At 41.1% G+C, this 25,824-nt stretch overlaps 1 protein-coding gene and 1 pseudogene across 2 annotated transcripts in view; one reads left to right on the forward strand and one right to left on the reverse strand.

The window, feature by feature from the left end:
* ANAPC1 (anaphase promoting complex subunit 1) overlaps positions 1-25,824 on the forward strand; it is a 95,602-nt gene that overhangs the window by 12,079 nt on the left and 57,699 nt on the right. Inside the window, exons 9-21 of one of the 2 annotated variants that reach the window (XM_018054804.1) lie at positions 363-583; positions 1,287-1,496; positions 4,299-4,394; positions 6,692-6,782; positions 6,881-6,946; positions 8,795-8,929; positions 10,280-10,417; positions 10,997-11,057; positions 12,994-13,181; positions 17,991-18,065; positions 22,339-22,607; positions 24,589-24,680; positions 25,482-25,630. In XM_018054804.1, coding sequence (XP_017910293.1) covers positions 363-583; positions 1,287-1,496; positions 4,299-4,394; positions 6,692-6,782; positions 6,881-6,946; positions 8,795-8,929; positions 10,280-10,417; positions 10,997-11,057; positions 12,994-13,181; positions 17,991-18,065; positions 22,339-22,607; positions 24,589-24,680; positions 25,482-25,630 — 1,791 coding nt within the window. The remainder of the gene's footprint in view (positions 1-362; positions 584-1,286; positions 1,497-4,298; positions 4,395-6,691; positions 6,783-6,880; positions 6,947-8,794; positions 8,930-10,279; positions 10,418-10,996; positions 11,058-12,993; positions 13,182-17,990; positions 18,066-22,338; positions 22,608-24,588; positions 24,681-25,481; positions 25,631-25,824) is intronic. The other variant, XM_018054805.1, reaches the window with a different exon arrangement.
* On the reverse strand, positions 5,102-6,215 carry LOC106502590 (annotated as a pseudogene).

Below are 25,824 nucleotides of genomic sequence, written 5' to 3' on the forward strand. Positions count from 1 at the left end.
CTGAGTCGCACAGCAAGCCCCCACTGGCTCTGTTTCACGTGTGGCAGCGTGTCTGTTCCATGCTCCTCTCCCCACCCGCCCCCCTCTGCTTCCCCCGCTGTGTCTGCAGGCTGTCCCATGCCTGCGTCTCCGCTGCTGCCCTGTAAATAGACTCACCGGCGGCACGCCACCTTTCTAGACTCCATGTGTGTGTGTTAACGTGTGATATTTGTTTGTATGTTTTTAGAAGACTCATTTGTGAAATAAATTGAGTATCTTAGGAAAAAAGATGTTTTGTCTTTAATAACTGGCAACTACCCTGCAAGGAAAATGCCCTCCTAATCTAATTATTATCTCCCGGTCCCCCTTCATTTTGACTTAAGGAAGGCAATGCTGTTTTAAAGTTCTCTGAACAGGGGGCCACCCCCCAGAACGTGGCTACTAGCAGCTCGCTCACAGCACACCTCAGAAGCCTCTCCAAGGGCGACTCCCCCGTGGCGTCCCCCTTCCAGAACTACTCCTCCATCCACAGCCAGAGCCGCTCCGCCTCCTCGCCCAGCCTGCACTCCCGTTCACCTTCCATTTCCAACATGGCAGCTCTCAGGTGGGACTTCAGTGTGGCCGTGTTTCCTTCTTTTAAACAAGAAGTCTCAAGAAAAAGATACCTTCTTTTTAAACTTTCTGTTGTGATTGGGAGCATTTAAAATTTCTCTTGACAGCTCCTGAGTACCTTTTAGAAAAAAAGCAGTATGCCCATTAAGCTACTTTTACCAAGATTCCAGGCCTACTGTGTTGCCTTGCCAGTGAGTCATATTTAGAAGCTGCCAATTCTTGTTGTTAAGAGTGCCGCATTGTTACCACTCCTTGGCAGCAGTTTGGTGAATATTAATTCCAGAGATATTTTGGTACTATTTTCTTTTGGCTTAGTTTGCTTTAGCTTTTGTTTTTATTAGTATCTATATAATCTGGGTTTTGTTCATATGTGTATGTCTGAGTACCTAAGAACATAGTTTAGACTCTTTTGAATAATCTAAGCAATTCCTTTTCTGAGGCAGAAGATGAACTGATTTTCAGTTAAAAAAAAGAGTTACTCCAGCAGGAGTTCTAAATCTTTAGAATATAATAAAGCGTGTTAACAAACCATGTAAGTAGCTGTTCCTTTTTTTGGTTTTTAATTGTATTTCTGACTGGGTTTCTGCCTGAATGTTTGCAAGAATACATAGAGTTTGGAAAGCTCTGTTGGAAAGTGTGTCGGGTCAGCCTGCATTATTAATGATGGTGCCCTCTTTTCTCTGTTTGTTTTGCAGTCGTGCTCATTCCCCTGCCTTAGGAGTATACTCTTTTTCAGGGGTGCAGAGGTTCAACCTTTCAAGCCATAATCAGTCTCCAAAGAGACACAGTTTTTCTCATTCTCCAAGCAGTAATTCTAATGGCTCCTTTCTTGCACCAGAAACGGAGCCCATTGTTCCTGAGCTTTGTATCGACCACTTATGGACAGAAACGATTATGCGCCTAAGGTTTGGAGGATATATTTTTATATTGAAAGAAAAATGATGCTAAAAGTTTTAGAAAACACTTGATATTCTATGTAAAGCTTCTTGCTATAAGCAGTTACAAATACTTACAAAAATGCATAGAAATATAAGAGGCTACCTAAGTTTCAGTAGAGAATATTAGTGATATTAAGATGATCATAAAAATATTCCTTTGTCATTTGCTGTTTCTTCCTTAACTTTGTAGTAGTAATCTCTCCCGTTTGAAGTGTTTGCTGTTTTGGGGAAAAACAGTTAACTTGTGTAGTTTAGGCAACTTGGGGTTTTATAGCATTTTTCTTAAGCTTTGTCTTTGTTAGTTGAGTATCAGCTGTTCTTCTGTGAAACACCACTAGACCTCCATTCTACATGACCTTCCTCCTTTTATCTTCTCTTTAATCATTTATTCAGTCAGTGCCAGTGTGTGTTAGTGGCTGTGGTTTATCAGCAAGCAGGCCACTGTCCCTGTCCTCAAAAAGAGACATCTGGAGGGTGGTGGCACTGCAGATCTGCAGACAGGGCTTTGAAAAGACAACTGGGTATTTTCCGGGTGGGTAAGTGGACAGGGCACAGTAGTTAGAGGGGATCAGGAGAAAAGCTAGAAGTGTAAATATGTGGTATGTTCCAGGAATTAAAAATACTGTCAGTTTGTTTATGTAGGAGAAGGGGAAAGGGCTGAGAAAGAGGAGGTGGAGAGAGAGAGCCGTTTGGGCTGCTCTGTCTCATGAAAGCTGAAACGAGGTGCTTTATGTGTGGGTCATAAATACAAGGGGAAGAGCAGTCACTTAACAGTGGCGACTGAGGCAAGACAGGTGGATTGGAATTTATGGAGGATATAGAGGTTGTGTGTAGAGGTTGGGTTCCTGGGGTTCCTGGAGGCCTGTGGATGAACAGGGTTCTGGTAACCCTCTGGGATCAAAGATAGTAATCAAAGGTACGTGTGGTGTCTAGGCCTTTTCTTTAGGAGAGGGTTTAACATTCATTAGATTCCCAGTCTGTGACCTCTGAATAGTTAAAACCAGGCTGTGTAGAATCAAAAAGGCTAGGGACTGAAGTCCTGGGAACTTAATGTTTGGGGAGGAGGTTGGTGAATAGAGGTAAAGTTACTGCAGACAGACAGAGCAAGGGAGGTGAGGCGGGGGAAGCAGCAGGACAAGTCATGGAACACGAGAGAGGAGGCTTGAGACGAAGGTGTCAGTGCGTCAGATGCTGGTCAGGTGTGACGGTGAGGGTGGGCCCGGAGAGGCGGCGGTTGTCCAGAGCACCTCGGGTGGGGTAGGGTGTAGTGGGATGGGGTGGAAAACGTCAGCAGGGACTGGAGGGGTGAGCATGGATGCACGGACTGTCCATGGAGTCCTTTGAGTGGGAATGAGGGTCCAAAACTAGCTAGAGGGCACCTCAGGGTCCAGGGAGGGTTTCATTTTTCCCGAACTATGTTAGAGAAAATTCATCTTCCTCTTTGCCCCTAAATACCTCAGTGTGTTTCTCTAGAGAGGAAGGACACTTTTTACCAAACCATGCTACCATTTTTACAGTCAGCTAAGCAGCCAGTAAGTCCTTCATATAATCTGATGTTTTAGTACATCTGTGTATTGAAAGACTCATTTTAAAGTGAGAGAGTAGGCTGCAAAGATGACACACCCAGAGCAGGAGAGCATTGAAAATACGGGGAAGAGGAAGTGACTGATGGAACAAGGAGCCAGACGGGAGCTCAGGAGGAGAGACGGTCCCTGGAGAGAAAGAAGGTGATGATTATCAGCTTGGGAGCTCAGGAGGAGAGACGGGCCCTGGGGAGAAAGAAGGTGATGATTATCAGCTTGGGAGCTCAGGAGGAGAGAAGGGCCCTGGGGAGAAAGAAGGTGATGATTATCAGCTTGGGAGCTCAGGAGGAGAGACGGGCCCTGGGGAGAAAGAAGGTGATGATTGTCAGCTAGGCTGCACTGGGGTGCCAGTGAGGTAGAGGCCACATCTGTGCTCTTAGGCCAGCAGCTCAGGGATGCTTGGAGGAAAGTGGAGATGTGAGTGCAGGGTTGAAGTAGGTTCCATTTTTGTTCCTTATATATAACATAAAAATTCCCTGTATTTAAAAATCATTTGTTTGGGGACTTCCCTGGTGATCCAGTAGTTAAGACTGCATGCTGCCAATGTGGGGTGGGGGTTGGGGTCACAGGTTCGATCCCTGATCGGGGAACTAAGATCCTATGTGCTGCATTGTATGGCCCCAAATTTAAAATGGAAAGAAAATACTGTCACTGAAAGAAAAAGTCATTTCTCCTTAAATACCTTATTGCTAAGTTGGATATATTGCAGATGCTTATTTTACAGTTCCAGTCCTCTGCACTGCTCTGCAAAGAAACTTTTGAGAATAGAGAATTTTGGGGTATGGTTTAAAAAAGGAGAGGTGAAGTGGAACCTAATCTTAGAGAGTAAGGATAGATTGGAGAGGTCATGTTATAAAAAGTCTGACCCCTTAGACCTTTTAAGAGATAGGAATTTAAGTTTGCATTACTTTGGCAGTAGACAACTAGCATAGTGTAGAATTAAAAAGTCTGTAGGTAATGATTCCATTTATTGTAATTTCTCCCAGAAAGCTATGTAGTGGACTCAGTCAGAGCTGAGAGGAATCTTAGAGGTGATGAAGTTCAGTTCTTAGAAGAGCTCTTATGTCTTCAAGGTAATCGCTTGGCCCAGTTAGTATTTCTTGTATTTTCAAAGACTTTTTATTAATATCTGAGGTAGATTTTTAAGCCAGTGCCACCATTTTCTTTATTAATATATCTATTACAGGAAGAAAAATTCACAGGCCTCCAAAGTTTTCATTACATCTGACCTCTGTGGGCAGAAGTTCTTGTGCTATTTAGTAGAGTCTGAGCTCCAGCTGCGGTAAGTGTGCTTATGTTTCTCGTTTAACCCGTGTAAATAAGTTTGTGTTTAGTGCTTAGTCGCTCAGTTGTGCCTGACTCTTTATGACTCTGGACTGTTGCCCGCCAGGCTGCTCTGTCCACGGAATTCTCCAGTTAACAATGCTGGAGTGGGTTTCCATTTCCTTCTCCAGGGAGTCTTCCTGACCCAGGGATCGAACCTGTGCTTCTCTCTAGGGCTGTTCTTTCTTTTCTTCTTTCTCTTTCTCTTTTTTTTTTCATAATAACTTTATTGAAATAATTTATATACCATAAAATTAACATGTTTAAAGTGTATAATTAAATGATTTTTAGTAGATTTACAGTTGTGCAACGTCCCCACATGCCAGTTTTAAACCTTCCTCTGTCGCTTTTGAAAGATTTTTGTGCTTGACTTTAGTCAGTCTGTGTTCCTGTTCCCAACCTCAGACCTCCAGAATGTAGGCTTTCTGGCCCTGCAAGTTTGCCTTTTCTGGATGTTTTATATAGATAGAATCACACAGTAGACAGTCTTTTGTGTCTGCTGCCTTCTTTCACTTGGCATGTTTTAGGACCCCCACGTTGTAACATGCATAAACATGCCATTCCTCTCACTGTGTAGTACCACGTTTTGTTCATTGGTTGATGGACACTTGGTTTGTTTCTACTCTTGACCATTGTGAGTTATGGCACTATGATCATAGGAGCCAGAATCTTTGTGTGGACATGTGTGATTCATGTACATAGGTAGGTAGGTAGCTAGGAGTGGATCAAATGATAAATTCAGTCAGCTTTTTTTTTTTTTGGGGTCCTCTGAGGCATTTTATTTGTATGTATTACATCCCTGGAGAAAAAATCCAAGGATTTTCCCTCCTGTGTGTTTTCATTGCTTCCTCATGGTCCATGATTCCAGCTAAGGTTGTCAGTACAACGAAACCAAACTGACGGGATGGGGGCAGGTTATTCGGCCATTTTTCTAGATCTTTGAGTTGCGCATCAAATCTGGGGCTGATTACTCCACACTTACTTAGCCTGCCTGTGAGGTTCACAGCAATTTTCCCAGCCCTGTGATCATCAGTGATTTCAAGTTCGCCAGTGTGACTGTGCTTCATCATCACTCTCAGAGACCTCATGATGACTTTGGAGCACGGCCTAATGAGGACCTGGCGTTTACCACTCTTTCCGGCATTGTTGATACTCTTGAGAGCGTCAGCCAGGACATTCAAGCGCACCGTTCTGGCAGCACGGAAGAATGCTGGAAAGAGGACTCATTGTCAGCTTTTAAAGAAATTGCTAAATTTGTTTTAAAACAACTAAACTGCACCATTTTACATTCTGTCCAGCAGTTTCTGAGTGTTCCAATTTTTCGTCCTTGACAACATTTGATATTGTTATTTTCTTTGATTGTAGCCATTCTGGTGTGTTTGAAGTGGTTTTAATTTGCGTTTCCCTGATGACTTAGGATGTTGAGCATCTTCTCATGCGCTTATTAGCTATGTGTTTATCTTCTTAGGTGAAATATGTATTCATATATTTGCCAGTGATGGACCCTTTAATTTTGAAATTATTACAGATCATAGGAAGTTGTAATGTAGTCCTTGTCCCCCCAGAGGTAACGTCTTACGTAACTGCAGTGCATTACCAAAGCAAGGAAACTGATATCAGTGCAGTCCACAGACCTCGTTCAAACCGTCAGGTTTACATGTACTCACTTGTGCGTGTGTGCATGTGTGTGTGATTCAATGACGTTTTCTCACGTGTTGCTGTGTGTAGACACCACAATCGAAATTCTGAACTTCTTTATCACCTCGCGGGTCTCCCTCATGCTGGCTACCCTTTACAGTCACACACTCCACACCCTGGACTTCCCAGGTGTCTCACTGGTAAAAAACCTTCTTGCCGCGGGAGATGCAAGAGACAGAGGTTCGGTCCCTGGGTTGGAGAGATCCCCTGAAGGAGGAGATCATAACTCACTCCAGTATTCTTGCCTGGAAAATCCTGTGGACAGAGGAGCCTGGCGGGCTACAGTCCATGGGGTTGCAAAAGAGTTGGACACGACCGAGAGACTAAGCATGCACGTCACACCCACCTCCCACTGTCCCCAATCCCCGGCAGCCACTAATCTGTCTGTCTCTGTGATTTTGTCATTTGTCATTGAAGGTGTCATATAAATGGAACCCAGCAGTAAGTAACCTTCTGAAACGGGCATTTAACAGTCAGCCTAATAGCCTTGAATTGAGTATACGTGCAGGTTTGTTGCATGTATCAATACTGTGTTTGTTTTTTAATTCGAATGTTTAGATGTGTAAAGTTTCAAGAGAGTAATGATAAAGCACAGCTCATCTTCGGCTCTGTCACCAACATCCAGGCAAAGGACGCAGCGCCAGTGGAGGTAAATGCGGGCAGAGCTCCTGAGAAGTTGGAAATCTCTGTACTTTATAATTTGCACAATTGGAAAAAACATTTTTTTTGCTTTTTTTTTTTTTCAAGAAGATAGACACTATGCTGGTCCTGGAAAGCAGTGGAAACCTGGTGCTGTATACAGGGGTGGTGCGGGTACGTAACACATAGCACCCCGTGCTGTTAGTAGGCCTGCTTCTTTAATTATTATTTTTCAGTGTTAGTTTGATATTTAGAATTTGTTACCTCGTGACTGGAATTTGGCAGAAGATTTCTATAAGAGTTAAAAATGAACCCTTTGGTCTAGGTTGAACCTTATTTGGAGTACTTCCCTGGTGGTGATAAAGAACCAGCCTGGCAGTGCAGGAGATGCAGGTTTGATCCCCAGGTTGGGAAGATCCCCAGAGAAGGAAATGGCAACCCACTCCAGTATTCTTGCCTGGGAAATCCCATGAACAGAGGATCCTGGTGGGCTTTAGTCCATGGGGTTGCAAAGGAGTTGGACATGACAGCGATTAAGCAACAGCAACTTGGAGGTCTAGGTCTCATGGTCATTAGGTGGATTGGCATTATGAACACAGTGCAGCTGGGGAAGCTTCAGTGAATGTAGATAAATTATTTTTTAATAAAAGGAGAAAAGGTTAACTGAAGTTTTATAAAGTGTAGTTTTAAAATTAATGTATGGTCAGGTTTGTTAACTCTCAGAGTTTTAGTAAAGTTCAGTTCAGTTCAGTTCAGTTGCTCAGTTGTGTCCGACTCTTTGCGACCCCATGAATCGCAGCACACGAGGCCTCCCTGTCCATCACCAACTCCCGGAGTTCACTCAGATTCACGTCCGTCGAGTCAGTGATGCCATCCAGCCATGTCATCCTCTGTCATCCCCTCTCCTCCTGCCCCCAATCCCTCCCAGCATCAGAGTCTTTTCCAGTGAGTCAACTCTTCACATGAGGTGGCCAAAGTACTGGAGCTTCAGCTTTAACATCATTCCCTCCAAAGAAATCCCAGGGCTGATCTCCTTCAGAATGGACTGGTTGGACCTCCTTGCAGTCCAAGGGACTCTCAAGAGTCTTCTCCAAAATCACAGTTCAAAAGCATCAATTCTTCAGCGCTCAGCCTTCTTCACAGTCCAACTCTCACATCCATACATGACCACAGGAAAAACCATAGCCTTGACTACACAGACCTTAGTTGACAAAGTAATGTCTCTGCTTTTGAATATGCTATCTAGGTTGGTCATAACTTTTCTTCCAAGGTGTAAGCGTCTTTTAATTTCATGGCTGCGGTCACCATCTGCAGTGATTTTGGAGCCCCCAAAAAACCAATTAAAAAAAAAAAAAAGTTTTCAGACTGTGGATGTGAACTTCCGTGTTGTTTTCCGGAGAACCCTGTGGATACTTAAAAGAGAGAGCGATTAGCATGATTGTTGACTCACTCTTTTCAGGTCAGTGAGGACTTTATGTCGGGTTTTCTGAGGAAGAAGTGTTTGAGGGTTTATGATGGACTGCAAGCTGGAGAGCACAGTTTGGACCAGCTTGGGTTTAATTTCCTGAGTGTCACTTCCGCTTAATTTCTTTTGGCCCCAAGACATAAATGAGACTTATTTCTCTCTGCCAGGAGACTTAATAAGACTGATGCTTATGCTCTCTGAAAGCTAAATGTGCCTGCTGCCTTTACCTCCAATAAGGTGGAAGAGGGTGTGACATAGTTGAGTTTTGTTTAATGTCTTAACTGTATTAACATTCCCCCCGTTTCCTGCCGTCAGAAAGTTCTTAGTAATGAAAAGGAGGAATCAGACTAAGAGAGTTTATGTCAAGATGTTTGTAGTCGGATGGTGGAATTTGATATGTTATTGAAATTTTAATTCTCCCTGTTTTTTAGTTGTGTGTGGTGAGCGTAAACTTTGAAATAGCAAAAGAAATACATGCTTACATGCCTTAATGTTTCATTGAAGAACATGATACATGAAAGCTAATATTTTTTCCCCACATTTTTAAATTCTTTCAGGTGGGGAAGGTTTTTATTCCTGGGCTGCCAGCTCCCTCCCTGACAATGTCCAACACAATGCCTCGGCCCAGCACCCCACTTGACGGTGTTACTCCTACTAACCCTCTGAGTAAGCTGCTTGGATCCCTGGATGAGGTGAGAAGGGGAGTAGGTGTTGTCAAAAATTGATAGTTTTAGAGAAGTTGGGTCAAATATTAGCTTTTTCCATGGTTAACTTTTTTTCTGTTTTAAAAACAGTAAAATTGGAAGTTTAGCTAATGCTTGTAGAATATGAATATTTTTAAACACAAATGATTCGGTAAACGTACAGTGACTTCCCTTGTGATGTGTGAGGTGCTTTTTTGAGGATGCTACAGTGAGGAGAGGGATGCATTCTTTTTCATCTAGGGGTCTCACAATTTACTTGTGTGAATCAGATGTACTGTCTGTTTTAAGAAGCCATAATTTAATGCTCGCTTCGGCAGCAATATACTAAAATTGAAATGATACAGAGAAGATTAGCATGGGCCCTGCTCAAGGATAACACACAAATTTGTGAAATGTCCCATATTTTTAAAAGATAACTGAGAACCTACTGTGTAGCACAGGGAACTCTGAGAGATGTGTCTGACTTGGTTTGGACCTGGAGGACAAATAGAATATTTGTAGGTGGAAGGGGGCATTCGGGTAAAGAGGAATCCCATGGGTGTGGGCGTGGAGACAGGTCAGTGCAGAACACTGCTAACATATAACTGTACCTCCACCTCTTGGCATACAAGTTAAGACTCAACAAGTCTGAGGAAAGAATGAATACTTTTAAAAATCCATGTGGTCTGTTGGGTGCGGCAGGGCAAGGGGTGGGATATTCTAGTATTATCTATGTACTAGATACTGTTCCAAGCATTGTATGTGTACTAACTCATTTAGTCCCTTAAAACAGCTTTATTAGGAAAATATTAATCCTTGTTTTACAGATGTGTACATGGAGACACAGGGCGGTTACTTATCTAAAAACATACAGCTCGTAAGTGGTAGAGCTAGGACTTACACTCCACCTGACATGCTCTTAAAGAAGAAAGGATAAAGAGCTTTTTCATTCTGAATGCAGTCACTAAGACATTGTCGGTTTTAGAGGATGCAGTTAAGAATGTTAGGATTTGTGTTTCAGATGGGTTTATCTTGGGATTAAAGATAGACCAAGTGGTATTAGATCCCAAGTGGTATTAAACTGTGGGGCCACTTAACTTTTGATTCCTCTCTCTCTTGATGTTGGCCCCTCAAGTCCAGGTTATCTCCACAACTCTCCAGTGCCATCGATCAGATGTCCTGTTTTTATTGACTTTTCATAGTTGCTCTTGGTGGGGACCGTGGTACAGGCTACCTAGTCATACTCAGAATGGTGTAAAGTCATTGTGTACATCGTTAGACCATGTGCAAACAAGACGTGATTTCTTCATCCTAATTTCTCAAAAAAGCTTCACGTGTTGTGTTTATGACCCTGTACAGGTTCTGGTGTCCCCAGTTCCAGAGCTGAGGGATTCTTCAAAGCTTCATGATTCTCTCTGTGCTGAGGACTGTACTTTCCAGCAGCTCGGGACTTACATCCATTCTGTGAGAGACCCTGTCCGTAACAGGGTAACGCTAGTAAGTGTGCATGTTCATTTTCAAAAGGCAGCGTAGCTTTCCAAGGATTAGGCTGTCGTGTAAAGTTTGTCAGAATGCAGAGTTTTGTCTGAAAAGTGGAAACAAATATTTCATGAGATTTTTTAAAAGCGCTTGTAATACATCATTTTTTTGCCCTATTTTTCTTTAAAGTAGTTTCATCCAGCTTTTTTCTAAAGTTTCTATATTATTAAAGAGTGTATTGGAAACAAAACTTGTTCATTCAGTTGAATTTTAATAGAGACATATTTTTGTTGTTGTTGTTCAAAGTGAGACTTTTGGTGATGGTGACTCTTAGTGTCTGTATGAAAATTAGGCACTTTGTTTAAAGATAAAGAGTTTTTGTTAATGTCTTATAAATAAGCACATTTATTGTGTCTGAAATTTCAAAGTATTCAGTTGTGTTTGAAAAAAATACTACTTATTTTTCGTATATTTTATTGCATTTTTCTTTGACAGGCAAACAGTCTTGTTAAGCATCAGCTATTTTTTAGACATCCAGAGATTTAGAATTAACAGTTCCTATTCACTTGCTCTTATTTGTTTCCATATTCTCCCTAGGAACTGAGTAATGGCTCCATGGTGAGGATCACTATTCCTGAAATTGCCACCTCTGAATTAGGTATGGTTGAGGATCAAACCTTATATTCATGTGTTCTTAGTTTGATTTAAAAGATTTGGAGTGATTGTTGATATACATTAATAATTGGGGCTTTAAACATTTCACTGTTTTGGAGCCACGGGATGGGCCTTCTTCCTGTGCTGAGAAGCTGTGACGCGCTGCTGAGCGCTGTGTGGCCCATCCCTGTGTGCGCCAAGGCTGGGGCCCGGGAGTGCGTGCTGGTTCCACCTCTGTGAGCTTTCTCAGGAGGAGGAAGCCATACAGTGAGATTGTAGCATGTGGACACGCCTCTTGCAAGAAAGTCTGAGAAACAAGCCCAAGCAACTAAAACAGTTTTTGGCATATTTGATGGTTTTTAATCCAAAAATCTCTCAATTGTTAAGAATAATTGAGAAATTAACATAATTGCCTTTGAGGAAAACTTATCATTTTAGCAAAAATACACTCAGAAGTATTTTGATTAAATCAGAGTCTGCTTGAATTATTGAAATGCAATTTGGAAAGTACTAGGTGGAGAATATTTCTGAACATTAAATACTAAAGAAAAACATGTAATCGAAAAGATTTGCCAACAAACGTAAGTTAAGAAAACAATACCTGTGTGATATAAGAAAATTCAGGATGTCTGTTAGTTTCAAAATCCAACTTCTAGTGCAGAATGTTGGCAGATTTTGTGATCTCTGGAATTTGCCAAGTGGGCTGGAGTGCCTTTCTCATTTTAGGAAGTACTCTTCATCAATGTGGTAGATGATATTCTGAGTTGGTATGGAGTTGCCTTGCTTTTCTAAAGGGTATTTAGCCAGTGATCTCAAGAAATATAAGCCTAACCAAAATATATAAAAACAATTAATGGATTAGTTAAAATAAATAAAACAGTGAAATCCTACTCTTGCAGGAGCAAATAGAAGTCACATAGTTTGTGCACAGAAGGTTTTGTACTTGATGAAACTTTCCTCAGCGCCTCAGTCGTGTCTGGTTTACACTGAATTTGGATTCAACCATGACAAACTTGGTTATCTGGTTTTCTGACATTGGTTTCATTTGATTCCAGCCTTGGTTGTGTGTGCACACACAGCAAATTGACGAGAAAAAGCATATACTGCTAAGGCTGGGCTTTGGTAACAGTGGATTTGGGAAGGGAAAGAAAAAGTCCTCTAAAGAGATTATGTGGGTATACAAAAACATTGCAGGTCGGGGCCATTTCTTGCCAAAAGCAGACCTAGGCCTCTTCGTAGCGATAGCCCTTGCCACCCTGCGGGAGTCGCTGTGTGACAGCGTGGTGCTGTAAATGATTGTCATGCTAATGGTATTGGCCAATAAGAAAGATGGAGATGACGTGGTATTGACTGATCTGTTGAAGACAGCATGTAAAACACCGTAGAAACAGGGCTGTCAGAAATAATGAAAAGTTATAAAGCTTTGGTTAACCAAAATGTTTAATCATTTATAGCATATTTTAAAGCTAGATGAATGTTTTTATTTGAGGATGTATATATTCATTATTCTATATTTACTGAAGTATTGAAACTATTTTATATGAATTTATTAGTGTAGAAATTGTGTGTTTTTGTTAGAATGATCTTTAATTCATTGCCCAAACTAGGACATTTTTGAGAGCCAAAATGGGAAGCTGTTAATAATTGTTGGGCCCACAGATGTCAGTCAGTTCTGTCTTAGGTAACCCGGGCTATGTGGTTATTCTATTTCTGACCCAAAATTGATGACGAAAACACAGCTCTGAGACCTCTCATAAGCCCTGTTAAATTCAGAGTCAGATGACTGGCTCGGTCAGGTTTGTGTCCCACCAGCTCTTTAATGGCAGTTCCCTTTTCATAGTGCTTGACCTTTATATAGCAGTGATTTAAAAACCTTAGTAAAAGGGGAAAAGAAATGCGTGCCTAGGAAGCATACTAAAATTAATCTTTGCTTTCAATAGTACAAACTTGTTTGCAAGCAATTAAGTTCATTCTGCCGAAAGAAATTGCGGTTCAGATGCTCGTCAAGTGGTACAGTGTCCACAGTGCCCCAGGAGGGCCCAGTGATCACTCAGAGTGGAACTTATTTGTGACCTGTCTCATGAACATGATGGGTTATAACACAGACCGCTTAGCGTGGACAAGAAATGTGAGTACATATGATCGTTTTTCCTCCTGAGATACACCGTTATCAGTGTAATGTTTGCGTAATTGATAGTACAACATTCAGAGTATGTAATACACCAGTGTACTAGTAGGCATACCTTATTCATCAAAATGGAATAATGCTAAGGCTTATTGTATCTATACATTGTAAGTCAAATGTTAATTTAATGATAATGTTTTACTTGTAATTAGAATCATTATGTTTTTATAACATAAACCACTTTGACTGTTATTTCTCATTTCATCGTTGTAACATGGCTGCAAATTATGCTTAGGTTAGTAGGAGTAGTCTTGATTTTACTGATGAAGAAACAGTCACAAGGAGATCACAGACTAGAGATTTGCTCAAAACTGGGCCTACAGTGTATCTTCTGACTCATGGCTTAATGTTCTTCTCTTGAGGCCCAGATTCTCTTTTTCCACATTATTGCTTGGTCTATGAGGAAGGTTTAATTTTGAAGGGGATTTAAAGTACTTTAGCCTAAATATCTAGTCTGTCAGTGATACAAACTAAGCTCCTCGTCTCCCTCCCAAGAAGCTTTGTTACGGTTCCTTCATAGGTTATTCACAAATCAGCAGGGTAGGGTCCTCAGTCTCGGTGTTTTCGTTTTGCTTCCGGAGATCTTTCCCAGGACAGCCTTGCCTGGTTCACTCTGAAGAAATCACTCTAGATCACACTTACAAGGTAACTCAGCTGCACCTGTCAGTACATTTGGGTTTCATACCAGCAAATCCATTTTAAAAAATCATTGTTTTTCTTCATTATAAAAGTATACATGCTTGCTGAGGAAAATTTGGAAAATGAAGAGATTAAAAGGAAAATAATACTAAGAGATAACCACTGTAAACATTTTCATTGTTGCTTCTCATAAACATCATATCAATGAACATTGCCCATATTAAGAATTCTGCAACCTCTTTCCCCCCGATTATCGTTCTCATTATATGGTACCATATGGCTTTGTCATAATTATGAAAAAGTAGAAGTATTAGTCGCTTGCTTGTGTCCAGCTCTTTGTGACCCCATGGGCTGCAGCCCACTGGGCTCCTCTGTCCGTGGGATTCTCCAGGCAAGGATACTGGAGTGGGTTGCCATCCCTTCTCCAGGGCATCTTCCCCACCCAGGGATCAAACCAAGGTCTCCCATATTGCAGGCAGATTCTTTACCATCTGAACTGCCAGGGAAGCCCCAATAGCTAATAATTAAACATTGCGGAATCAGGTTTTTTTGTTATGAGTAATTTGAGTAACATTCTTCTGTACACAGATCTTTAGATCTCTAGTCAGTTCTCAAGAATTGAATCTTAAAAGAGGAATTACTGGGTCAAATAATGTTCAAAAAGGACTGACTATCCAATCAGCATTCTCACCAGTGTCATTTAAAAGTGCCTGCTTCACCTCCCAGATTATTCTTGGTGTGCTGAACCTTTGCCAACTCAGAGAGAATGTTTATTATTTCTGTATAGGTAAATGGGGATGGGTTTTCCAGTTTTGTTTTTTTTATAACCTCTGATTCATCCCTGCCTTGCTCACATTGTCTCCACCACACTGCTTTCCATTGTTTGTCCTGAACAAGGACAAACGTGTCCAAGCGTGTTCTTACCTCAGGGTCTTCACACTTGCTCTTCTCTCTGGAGAAAATGCAGGCTTGCCAGATGGCTCAGTGGTAAAGAATCTTCCTGCCAGTGCAGGAAATGCAGCTTTGATCCCTGGATCGGGAAGATCCCTGGAGAAGGAAGTGGCAACCCACTCCAGTATTCTTGTCTGGGAAATCCCATGGACAGAGGAGCCTGGTGGGTCACAGCCCATGGTGTCGCAAAGAGTCAGACCCGACTGAGCACGCATGCGCGCACGCTGGAGAAAATGCCTTCATCAGGCAAGACAAGCTGAGGCCTCGGCCGGTGTCACCTCAGTGCAGCCTGCCGTGTCTCTTCTGTGTAGAACTGGACTTGACCCTTGTCTCCTGCTTATTATCCTCTTTACTTATTTTGTGTGTCTCTGCTCCCATTAGGAAGGTAAATAGCAGTGCCTGGCAAGGATGGATGCCTAGTGAACATGGGCTGAATGAAAGCCCTTGTCCACCTAAATGAAGCATAGTTTTTAAAAGAGTTTATATGTGTTGTATCATATGAAAGAACTGCCTTCTGCAGTTTCCTTGGGGAAAGTTTTACTGGGAAAATAGACAGTTTTCTTAGTCCAAACCATTGCATGAATGCTACTTCAGTCCAGATGTTTCCATTCTTTATTAAATATGAAAGAGTTGAGCCTTACAGAAACTGAGGATTTCTGCATATGAGTAAGTCTGCTTCAGCTTCTTGTAGTTTGTGCATGCTGCTGTCCTGCAGGACCTGATGAATCCACATCACTGTGCCTCGTTCTCTCGCAGAGGGCCAGAGCCCCCTCATGGTTCCTGTTGCAGAGAGGGCCGAGCACGCAGCTGCGTTTTTCTTTTGCAAAGAAGAATCTGACTCTTTGACTAATTTGTTGCGTGGTAGCCCTAAGAGAAGGAACAAGGAAATGAGCCCTGAGACTGAGTTGCTTTGACATTTATTTGGATGACTGCGTAGTTAAACCTTGTCTTGGTTGTCCTTACAATGAAAGCTCAGGATGAAATGGTCCTCAGTGGCAAATGGTTTTTATTTTGTTTTGTCCACATATATCCTCTTTGTTGTCAGTTAAGTAATAGGGTGGAGAGTAGAGAGTCCAGAATTTCTGCCGATGACCAGCTATGTGTGTGACTCTGGAATTTGTTTGGGCCTTCCTGAATTTGCTGATGTTAGATGACAGCTCTGGGCCGGATGATGTTTCTTTTTGGTTCACAGGTTCTGTGAGTGGTTGCATCCGAGGTTAACTGTTCTGTCCTTTGGGATGCTCTTATTTTCATTAGATATTGAGTCCCTGCTGTGGGCATGAAGCCAGGCTTTTCAGATAAGCATTAGGCAAGACAAGATAGTTCCTCCCATTGAATTGACTGTCCCAGGGGAAGGCAGATAAATGAATATTTTATAGTCAGATTATGATAGATCAAGGTCGGTGATCCACAGGATTATATAACAGGGTTGGCTAAGCGGTGACATATTAAAATAATGAAAATAAAACATCCATATGTGTGACAAAAAGGTGTCTGTATCAGTTTCCGCTATTCTTTCCCGTAACTCCAGGTCTTAAAGAATCTGATAACCACAACAGGGGTGTTCTTTCTGATTGTGGGACTTAGATTGTGTCTGTGTATGCATGCTGTGTTTGGTTAAAGTTTCAGGTAAAATCATTTCATTTGTTGCTTTGATTTTACTCTTGTCATTTTTGTTTTTTGATATGGTGTGTAAGCTGGGCTCAGTTTTTGTGTGTTTAATACATTCTTTTAAAAAAATTCTTTGCCATTATGGTTTATCGCAGAATATTGAATATAGTTCCCAGTGCTATACAGTAGGACCTTGCCATTTCGATATTCTAAATGTAATAGTTTGTATCTGCCAACCCCAGACTCCCAGTCCATCCCTCTCCCTCCTTGCTTGTTCCTTGGCAAGGATAAGGCTGCTCTTTCTATGAGTTTGCTTCTGTTTTGTAGGTTCATTTCTGTCATAGTTTAGATTCCACAATGAGTGATATACAGTATTTTGTCTTTTTCTTGGGCTGTGTTTTATTTGAATTCTTCATAAGAAAACCTGTTCTTTTGATCAGTTTTAAAAATTAACTTTATTCAGTTTTATATTTAAATATTCAGTTTTAAATATTGCTGTTTATGTTTAGTTTTTACATATAAATCAACTTTCAGATGAATGAGGTTGATAACTATGTAGGTTTCTATAGCGTAGGAAAATAGACATTACCATTTATACGGTTATGATTGATGAACTGATAGTTCAGTGCCTGTGCAAATTAGCAGAAGGGGCTAAGGTTATGCCAGGGAAAATTGAATTAGGCTGAACTTTTAGAAAACTGCTTTTATGTAACTGTATTAGGATAGGTTATTATAACAGAAAGCCGTTAAAAGATATAGTGGCATACACAACAGAAATGTGTATCTTGTTCCTTTAACAGTGCTTAGCAGGTAAACAGGCCACACGGTTTAATTAGGAACCCAGGCTAATGGAGCATTTGTCCTCTTCAACCTGAGGCTTCAAAGATCACCTTAGAGTTGACACCACCCAGTCAGATGCGAGGGATAGAGCATAGGGGAGCATGCATGGGAGGATTTCATGAGCTAGTCTGGCATCGGTGACATCCACTCTCACTCATAGTCACTGTCACAGGGCCACGTCTCACTGTGAGGGCCGGGATACAGCAGCCTGGCTGTGGGTCCAGAAGAAAGAGGAGAACTCAGATTTTGGAGAGTAGCTGCCCATCTCTGCCAGAGAATTGTTGGGCTGTCACTGTAGACAGACTCTGAGTGCACGTCTAAATGTATATTCGCTTAGCTCTGACTTTTGGCTAACATTGGGCTGATTCTTTGAGACTGGGTGTATTTTGGATATGACTAATGGTTCTTGTTCTACGAATGGAGTGAAGGTCTATGTCATGAGAGAAGTGGGGAGGAAAGGAAGCTACTGCTGCAGAACCTACGAGCCCAGGCACCAGACTGGGTGCTTTATATAGATGATTTCATTTAATCTTCGCAGTGACCCTAGAAGAAAGGTGTTCATATCATGTTTTTCTAGATGAGAAAATGAGTTTTGATGTCATTCCTCAGTTTCCGTAATTGGCAGAACTGATTGCTGAGTCCTTTAAGCTGATCTGTTGTAAGTGATAAATTTACATGATTTTTGTCTTCTCTTTTGGGGTTATCTTCCAGTTTGACTTTGAAGGATCACTTTCCCCAGTCATTGCACCCAAAAAGGCAAGGCCTTCTGAGACGGGATCTGATGATGTAAGCATTGTTTTTTCTTGCTGATACAAATTACTTTGTGGGTACTTGTACCAGTCCCCCATATTTGTGGTGTTCCTGTTGATTTGTGCCTATTTTTAACAGCTTTTGCTTATTTTAATACTGAATGGCAGTTATTTTGAAGGATAGGGCCTGTCAAGTTTTCTGTGATTGTTTATTCACTTTTGTCTTTAATGACCATCTTAAAACATACACGATGCTGTGTGATATAAATTTCAGTTTACAGACGTTTTACTGCCAGCTCATCACCTTAAGTGACGACATTTATTATGCAGTGTTTCTTTAAGTTCTCAAACATGTCAGATTCCATGGGTATATTCTTGTGTTTCAACACAGTCTTTTAAAATTGAGGTATAATTTGCATAAATGAAATGCTTAGATCTTAAATTTACAGTTTGATCAGATTTGACAAATAGACACTCGTGTAATCCACGCTGCTCTTAAGCATGAAACATTTCCGTGGGTGTATACAGTTCTCTTGAGCCATTTTTAATAGAAGCATCCACTGATTTGATTTCTATCATATGTTAGTTTTGCCAACTCTGAAACTTAATATGAGTAAAATAATCTAGTATGTAGTCTTCGGTATAAAGTTTCCCTCACTCAGCGTAATGCTTTTGCGGTTCATCGATGCTGTTGCCGAGCCAGTAGTCTGCACCTTCCTGCGGAGGCAGCAGTGTGACTCTACCGTGGTTTGTATGTCCATTCTTCTCTGGATGTACAGGTAGCCTGTTGCCATTATTTGGCTATTATGGGGAAAGCTGCTGCCCACATTCAGTAACTAGGCTTTGTGGACCTATATTTTCATTTCTCTTGGCTAAATGAATACCTAGCAGTACACTTGTTGGGTCATTGCTGGTCTCGAATTGATTGTACCATGTTAAATTCTGACAAGCAGTATACGAGTTGGCCAGCATTTGCTGTCAGTCTTTTTCCTTTTAACCATTTGAGCGTGTACAAAGTGGTTTCTCTAAGTGGTTTTAATTTGCTTTTCCAAAATGACTCATCATGTTAGGCACTATTTCACGTACTTGTTAGCTACTTACATATCTTTTTGTGAAGTTTCTGTTCAGGTGTAAATTAGATTTTAAAAATATTTATTGATCTAAAGAAGTTCTCTATATATTTTAGATACGAGTTTTGTCATATGTGTTTTGGGAATATTTTCTCCCACTATGTGGCTTAACAGTATCTTTTGCTGAGAAGAGTTTTTTATTTTGGTTGTCTGACTTATAAATTTTTAACTTTTATGATTGGTTCTATGTCTGTTACAAGAGTTTTAAGTTAGAATAATACACTGTATTAAGCCTGATAGAAACACCAATAAATTCCAAGTTCCAAAGAAACCATAGATTATCTCAACACAATACAGCTATACAAAATACAACTATAGACTGTCTCAACACAATACAATAAATCGCAGGTAGAAACTAGTTCAGTTCAGTCACTCAGTCGTATCCGACTCTTTGCCTGGCCTCCTTATCCATCACCAACTCCTGGAGCTTACTCAGATTCATGTCCATTGAGTCGGTGATGCCATCCAACCATCTCATCCTCTGTCATTCCCTTCTCCTCCCGCCTTGAGTCTTTCCCAGCATCAGGGTCTTTTCAGATGAGTCAGTTCTTCGCATCAGGTGGCCAAAATATTGGAGTTTCAGCTTCAGCATCAGTCCTTCCAATGAATATTCAGGACATCTTTTAAGATGGACTGGTTGGATCTCCTTGCAGTCCAAGGGACTCTCAAGAGTCTTCTTCAGCACCACAGTTCAAAAGCATCAATTCTTTGGTGCTCAGCTTTCTTTATGGTCCAACTCTCATATCCATACATGACTATAGGAAAAACCTATAGTTGACTAGATGGACCTTTGTTGGCAAAGTAATGTCTCTGCTTTTTAATATGCTGTCAAGATTGGTTATAACTTTTCTTCCAAGGAGTAAGCATCTCTTAATTTCATGGCTGCAGTCACCATCTGCAGTGATTTTGGAGCCCCCCAAAATAAAAGTAGGTCATGATTTCCACTGTTTCCCCATCTATTTCTCCTGAGTTGATGGGACCAGATGCCATGATCTTAATTTTCTGAATGTTGATTTTGAAGCCACCTTTTTCACTCTCCTCTTTCACTTCATCCGGAGGCTCTTTAATTCTTCAGTTTCAGCCATAAGGGTGATGTCATCTGCATGTCTGAGGTTATTGATATTTGTCCTGGCAATCTTGATTCCAGCTTGTGTTTCTTCCAGCCCAGCATTTCTCGTGATGTATTGTGCATGTGAGTTAAATAAGCAGGGTGACAATATACAGCCTTGACGTACTCCTTTTCCTATTTGGAACCAGTCTGTTGTTCCATGTCCAGTTCTAACTGTTGCTTCCTAATCTGCATATAGGTTTCTCAAGAGGCAGGTCAGGTGGTCTGGAATTCCCATCTCTTTCAGAATTTTCCACAGTTTGTTGTGATCCACACAGTCAGAGGCTTTGGCATAGTCAGTAAAGCAGAAGTAGATATTTTTCTGGAATTCTTGCTTTTTTGATGATCCAGCAGATGTTGACAATTTGATCTCTGGTTCCTCTGCCTTTTCTAAAACCAGCTTGAACATCTGGAAGTTCATGGTTCATGTACTGTTGAAGCCTGGTTTGGAGAATTTTGAGCATTACTTCACTAGCATGTGAGATGAGTGCAGTTGTGCGGTAGTTTGAGCATTCTTTGGCATTGCTTTTCTTTGAGATTGAAATGAAAACTGACCTTTTCTAGTCCCATGGCCACTGCTGAGTGTTCCAAATGTGCTTGCATATTGAGTGCAGCACTTTCACAGCATCATCTTTCAGGGTTTGAAATAGCTCAACTGGAATTCCATCACCTCCACTAGCTTTATTCGTAGTGATGCTTCCTACGGCCCACTTGACTTCTCATTCCAGGATGTCTGGCTCTAGGTGAGTGACCATACCATCATGATTATCTGGGTCGTGAAGATCTCTTTTGTACAGTTCTTCTGTGTATTCTTGCCACCTCTTCTTCATATTTTCTGCTTCTGTTAGGTCCATACCGTTTCTGTCCTTTATTGAGCCCATCTTTGCATGAAATGTTCCCTTGGTATCTCTAATTTTCTTGAAGAGATCTCCAGTCTTTACTATTCTGTTGTTTTCGTCTATTTCTTTGCATTGATCGCTGAGGAAGACTTTGTTATCTCTCCTTGCTGTTTTTTGGAACTCTGCATTCAGATGGGTGTATCTTTCTTTTTCTCCTTTGCTTTTTGCTTTTCTTCTTTTCTCAGTTATTTGTAAGGCCTCCTCGGACAACCATTTTGCTTTTTTGCATTTCTTTTTCTTGGGGATGGTCCTGATCCCTGTCTCCTGTACAATGGCACTCTACAGACGGACATCACCAGGTGGTCAGTACTGAAGTCAGATTGATTATATTCTTTCCAGCCAAAGATGGAGAAACTTTATACAGTCAGCAGAAACAAGACCAGGAGCTGACTGTGGCTCAAATCATGAACTCCTTATTGCCAGATTCAGACTTAAATTGAAGAAAGTAGGGAAAATCACTAGACCATTCAGGTATGACCTAAATCAAATCCCTTATGATTATCTAGTGGAGGTGAGAAAGAGATTTAAGGGCCTAGATCTGATAGACAGAGTGCCTAATGAACTGTGGACGGAGGGTCATGACCCTGTACAGGAGAGGAATCAAGACTGTCCCCAAGAAAAGTAGAAACTAAAATAGACTCAATACTTGTAAAGTGTAGCACAGTTCAAATATAAAATTCAGTTGGTTATTAGGTGTGTTACTAGCCTCAGCATCTTGTCAACATGGAAATACATGTATTTCAGCTGGGTTCAAGTAGACCTCTCCTCTTACCCACACCCAGATCAGTGCAGTGGTCCCTAGCCTGCCTGTCTACGCTTCTAGGCTTTCGTTTTCTTGTGGCCCGTGAGACATTGCCTAAAATAAGCTTAAAGTTTTCTCTTTCGATCTCTGCTTAAGCAGTAGAATTCTTCTACTAAAGTCTCTTCCTTAAAAGGGTATGATTCAAGTGATTTTTAAAGGTGGCTTGTCTTAATATTTATTGCTGGCACTTGGAAATGACTTAGCTGTTAGGTATTGGTTCTAATTTTTCAGCATTGTGGTTTTTTTTTTAAATAATGTTAACAACTTAATGTGAAAATGGAACTTGAGTTTTTTAAAGTGAATTTGGTCTTCTTTTTTAATAGTGACATTACAATTATTTAGAAGGCTAATATCCTTTTTATTCTTCTTAGGACTGGGAATATTTACTAAATTCAGACTACCACCAGAATGTTGAGTCTCATCTCTTGAACAGATCTTTGTGTTTGAGTCCTTTGGAAGTTTCACAGATGAAAGATGAGGATTTTTCCCAGAATCTCAGTTTGGACTCTTCTACACTTCTGTTCACTCACATACCTGCAATTTTTTTTGTTCTTCACCTGGTCTATGAGGAACTCAAGTTGAACACCCTAATGGGAGAAGGGGTTCGTTCACTTGTTGAACTTCTCGTCCAATTGGCAAGGTAAATATCGTTTATAGATTAGAAATTTCCAAAAGGTCATTAGATGACTTAATTCTTGGCCATGAATGTCAAATAGGAACCTTGCAAATAAATTTCTGAATTCTACCTTCTCAACAAAAAGGAGCCTTTTCCATAAGCCACAGAACTGTTTGAGGGGATCCATTGTGTAAGGGCCGTGGGTCAGGCTGGGGTTGCAGCTTTTTGTCCTCAGATGAGTGGAAAAGGCATGAGAGTAGTGTGTTGCCCAGTGAGGATAACCTGTTTGGCTTTCATTTTGACACCATGATTGTGGTGGAAAGTCTATAATGACACCTGCTGTTTTTATAATGATGCCTTAGATTCAAATAGTGTTTGAAAGTGAAAGTTGCTCAGGCGTGTCCAACTCTTTGTGACCCCATGGACCATAGAGTCCATGGAATTCTCCAGGCCAGAATACTGGAGTGGGGAGCCTTTCCCTTCTCCAGGGGATCTTCCCAACCCAGGAATCAAACCCACGTCTCCCGCATTGTAGGTGGATTCTTTACCAGCTGAGCCACAGGGGAAGCCCAAGAATACTGGAGTGGGTAGCCTATCCCTTCTCCAGGGGATCTTCCCGACCCAGGAACCGAACTGGGGTCTCTTGTGTTTTAAGCAAAATTCTTTACCAACTGAGCTGTCAGGGTTTAAACTAACAAAATAATACTTTACATGTAGAAATTGTCAAAGTAGGTATTACAGTCCCTGTTTCAGTGATGAGGAAACATGCTTAAGTTTTGAGGGGAAAAATTTTTTTTTTTTTTTTGGTGTGGACCATTTAAAAAATTTATTTATTTATTTTTGCATGTGGTGGGCCTTCACTGATGCTCGAGCTTTTCTCTAGCTGTGGCGAGTGGAGGCACTCTCTGTTTGCGGTCCAGGCCTCTCATTCTGGGGGCTTCTCTTACTGTGGGGCCTGGGCTCCAGGTGTGTGGGCTTCAGTAGCTGTGGCGCCTGGGCTCCGGAGCACAGGCTCAGTAGTTGTGGTGCGCAGGCTTAGCTGCTCCGCAGCGTGTGGCATTTTCTGCACCAGGGATGGAACTCATGTTTCCTGCATTGGCGGGCAGATTCTTTACCACTGAGCCACCAGGGAAGCCTCTCAAGTTTGTTTTTTAAGGACAGGTGCCATTTGCTAGATATTGGTTCTCTTTGCTGGTCCTTGATTGCCCCAGTCTGGTCTTCCCTGTCTTTCAGGCTCTTGTAGTGGATCTACAATAAGACTGTTCTGGTGGTATTTTCAACAGTCTTTTCTAGCACCTTGTGTTTGGCACTGAGCTCAAAGTGTTTAGACTTAGGTGTTGTTTGAGCCTTTGTGACCCTTGGTGATAAAGTTAAGTTTGAATTAAAATGCCAACCTCTGAGTTAAGGTTGTAGTATATTTTCTAATTTATGTTACCTTCCTTGAGATATTGAAATTCTTTTCTGAGACAGGACAGTTTTAATTGATGGTTAGTTTCTCTTAATGACAAGGCATTACTATAAGGAAGGTACTTTTGTAATGAAATGATTTTCAAACCCTAATCATGGCTCTTTGAAATAGGTAAAATTAGTATAATGTTTTACACTTTATAAGGTATTTCTCATACATATTATTTAATCTTAAAAGCTTGAGGGTGAGTTGACTGGTGTTCCACCATTTTCTGGAAGAATAATTACTGAGATTGAGAAAGTTGACTTCCTGAAGAGCACACAGCTAACAAATTAACAGAGGAGAAATTGGACCACAGTTTTCACAGCAGTTTTACCCTCAAAATTTATCTAGCGGGGGGAGTCTTGGTTGCATTTGTCACCCTAGGCACTTTAAGTCCAGAAATACAGTACGGAGGCTCTAGACGTGGTTGTCTTCTTTCTCCTAAGTAAATGTTTTAAATTAAAAAGGTCAACTGATGAGTCTTCTTAACTGTTTGGGAGGAGAATGCCGTAATACCTCGCTTGTTAATTCCTTTTATGTGTTCCATTGTTTTAGGGACTTAAAATTGGAGCCTTACGTAGATCATTACTATAGAGACTACCCAACACTTGTCAGAACTACTGGACAAGTGTGCGCAATTGACCAAGGTAAGTGTTCTGCTGTTAAAGATTCTCTCAACAGTATGCTGACCTTTGCTTGTATTTTTCTTGGTAAAGAGCAGAGGAGATATTTCTTAGTGCTCACCTCTAAATCAGGGGTAGTATTTTTCCACTAGGCAGATTTCAGTTTGTAGTATTTGGTCTCTGACTTGTAGTATAGCTTCTTCAGTGTGGGGGGTGGTGGGGGAGGGGATTTTACTCATCCCCAAGATTCTGCCTTGCAAAAGCTTAGAGCTTCCAGTGCCAAGGATGCTTTGCTATCCTGTGTGGTCCAGTTAGTAACCACCCACTGTGTGCTATTTTAGTTTAAACTAAAGATTCAGTTCCTCAGTTGCCCTGGCCACATTGCAAGTGCTCAGCAGTCATATGGGGCTGGTGGCTGCCATATTGAACAGTACAGATACAGAACAGTTTCACAGCCATTGTGTTGTCTTAGACTCTGAGTTAAACAGACTCAAGATTGGGGCCCAGTTGTTAAAACAGAGCAGAATCCTGGGTGTCTTGTCTTTTCTCATCATTAGAGTTAGAGCAGAAAATTTTGGTGACGTTCTTTAATATGCCTTGAACATAAGAATTCGGATAAAATATTAGTCAGTTAAATTCCACAGATTATAATGTGGTCACATACTTACTGTGACAGAAAACATGAAGCATTTTAGAGAATATGGAAAAAATGCTACTCTGATTGTCTTCAGATGACAGGGATTGTTGATTATCTTTCCTTTGAATTAAAACAGTATTGTGTTAGTGTATACTTACATCTTTACAAACATTTATCTAATTCTGAAGGTCAAACAGGATCTATGCTGTACCCGTCATTTTTCACTCCTGAGCCACCTAGTGTTTATCAGTGGGTGAGCTCCTGTCTGAAGGGGGAAGGAGTGCCCCCCTATCCTTACCTCCCCGGAATCTGTGAACGAAGCAGACTTGTAGTCTTGGTATGTATTCAGCATGTTGCCAAACTTGTTTGTTTTTTTCTTTTTAACTTTCAGTGTAATGTAAAAAATTATCATATAGAAAAATTACTGCCCCCCCCATTTTGTGTATTGCTCTGTGGATTTCAATAAATGTTGAGTTCATGTAATCCCTCCCATAATTAGAATTCAGAATGTTTCTATCAACCCCCTCAGAA

Source organism: Capra hircus, chromosome 11 (assembly GCF_001704415.2).
Source record: "Capra hircus breed San Clemente chromosome 11, ASM170441v1, whole genome shotgun sequence".
Taxonomy (NCBI): Eukaryota; Metazoa; Chordata; class Mammalia; order Artiodactyla; family Bovidae; genus Capra; species Capra hircus.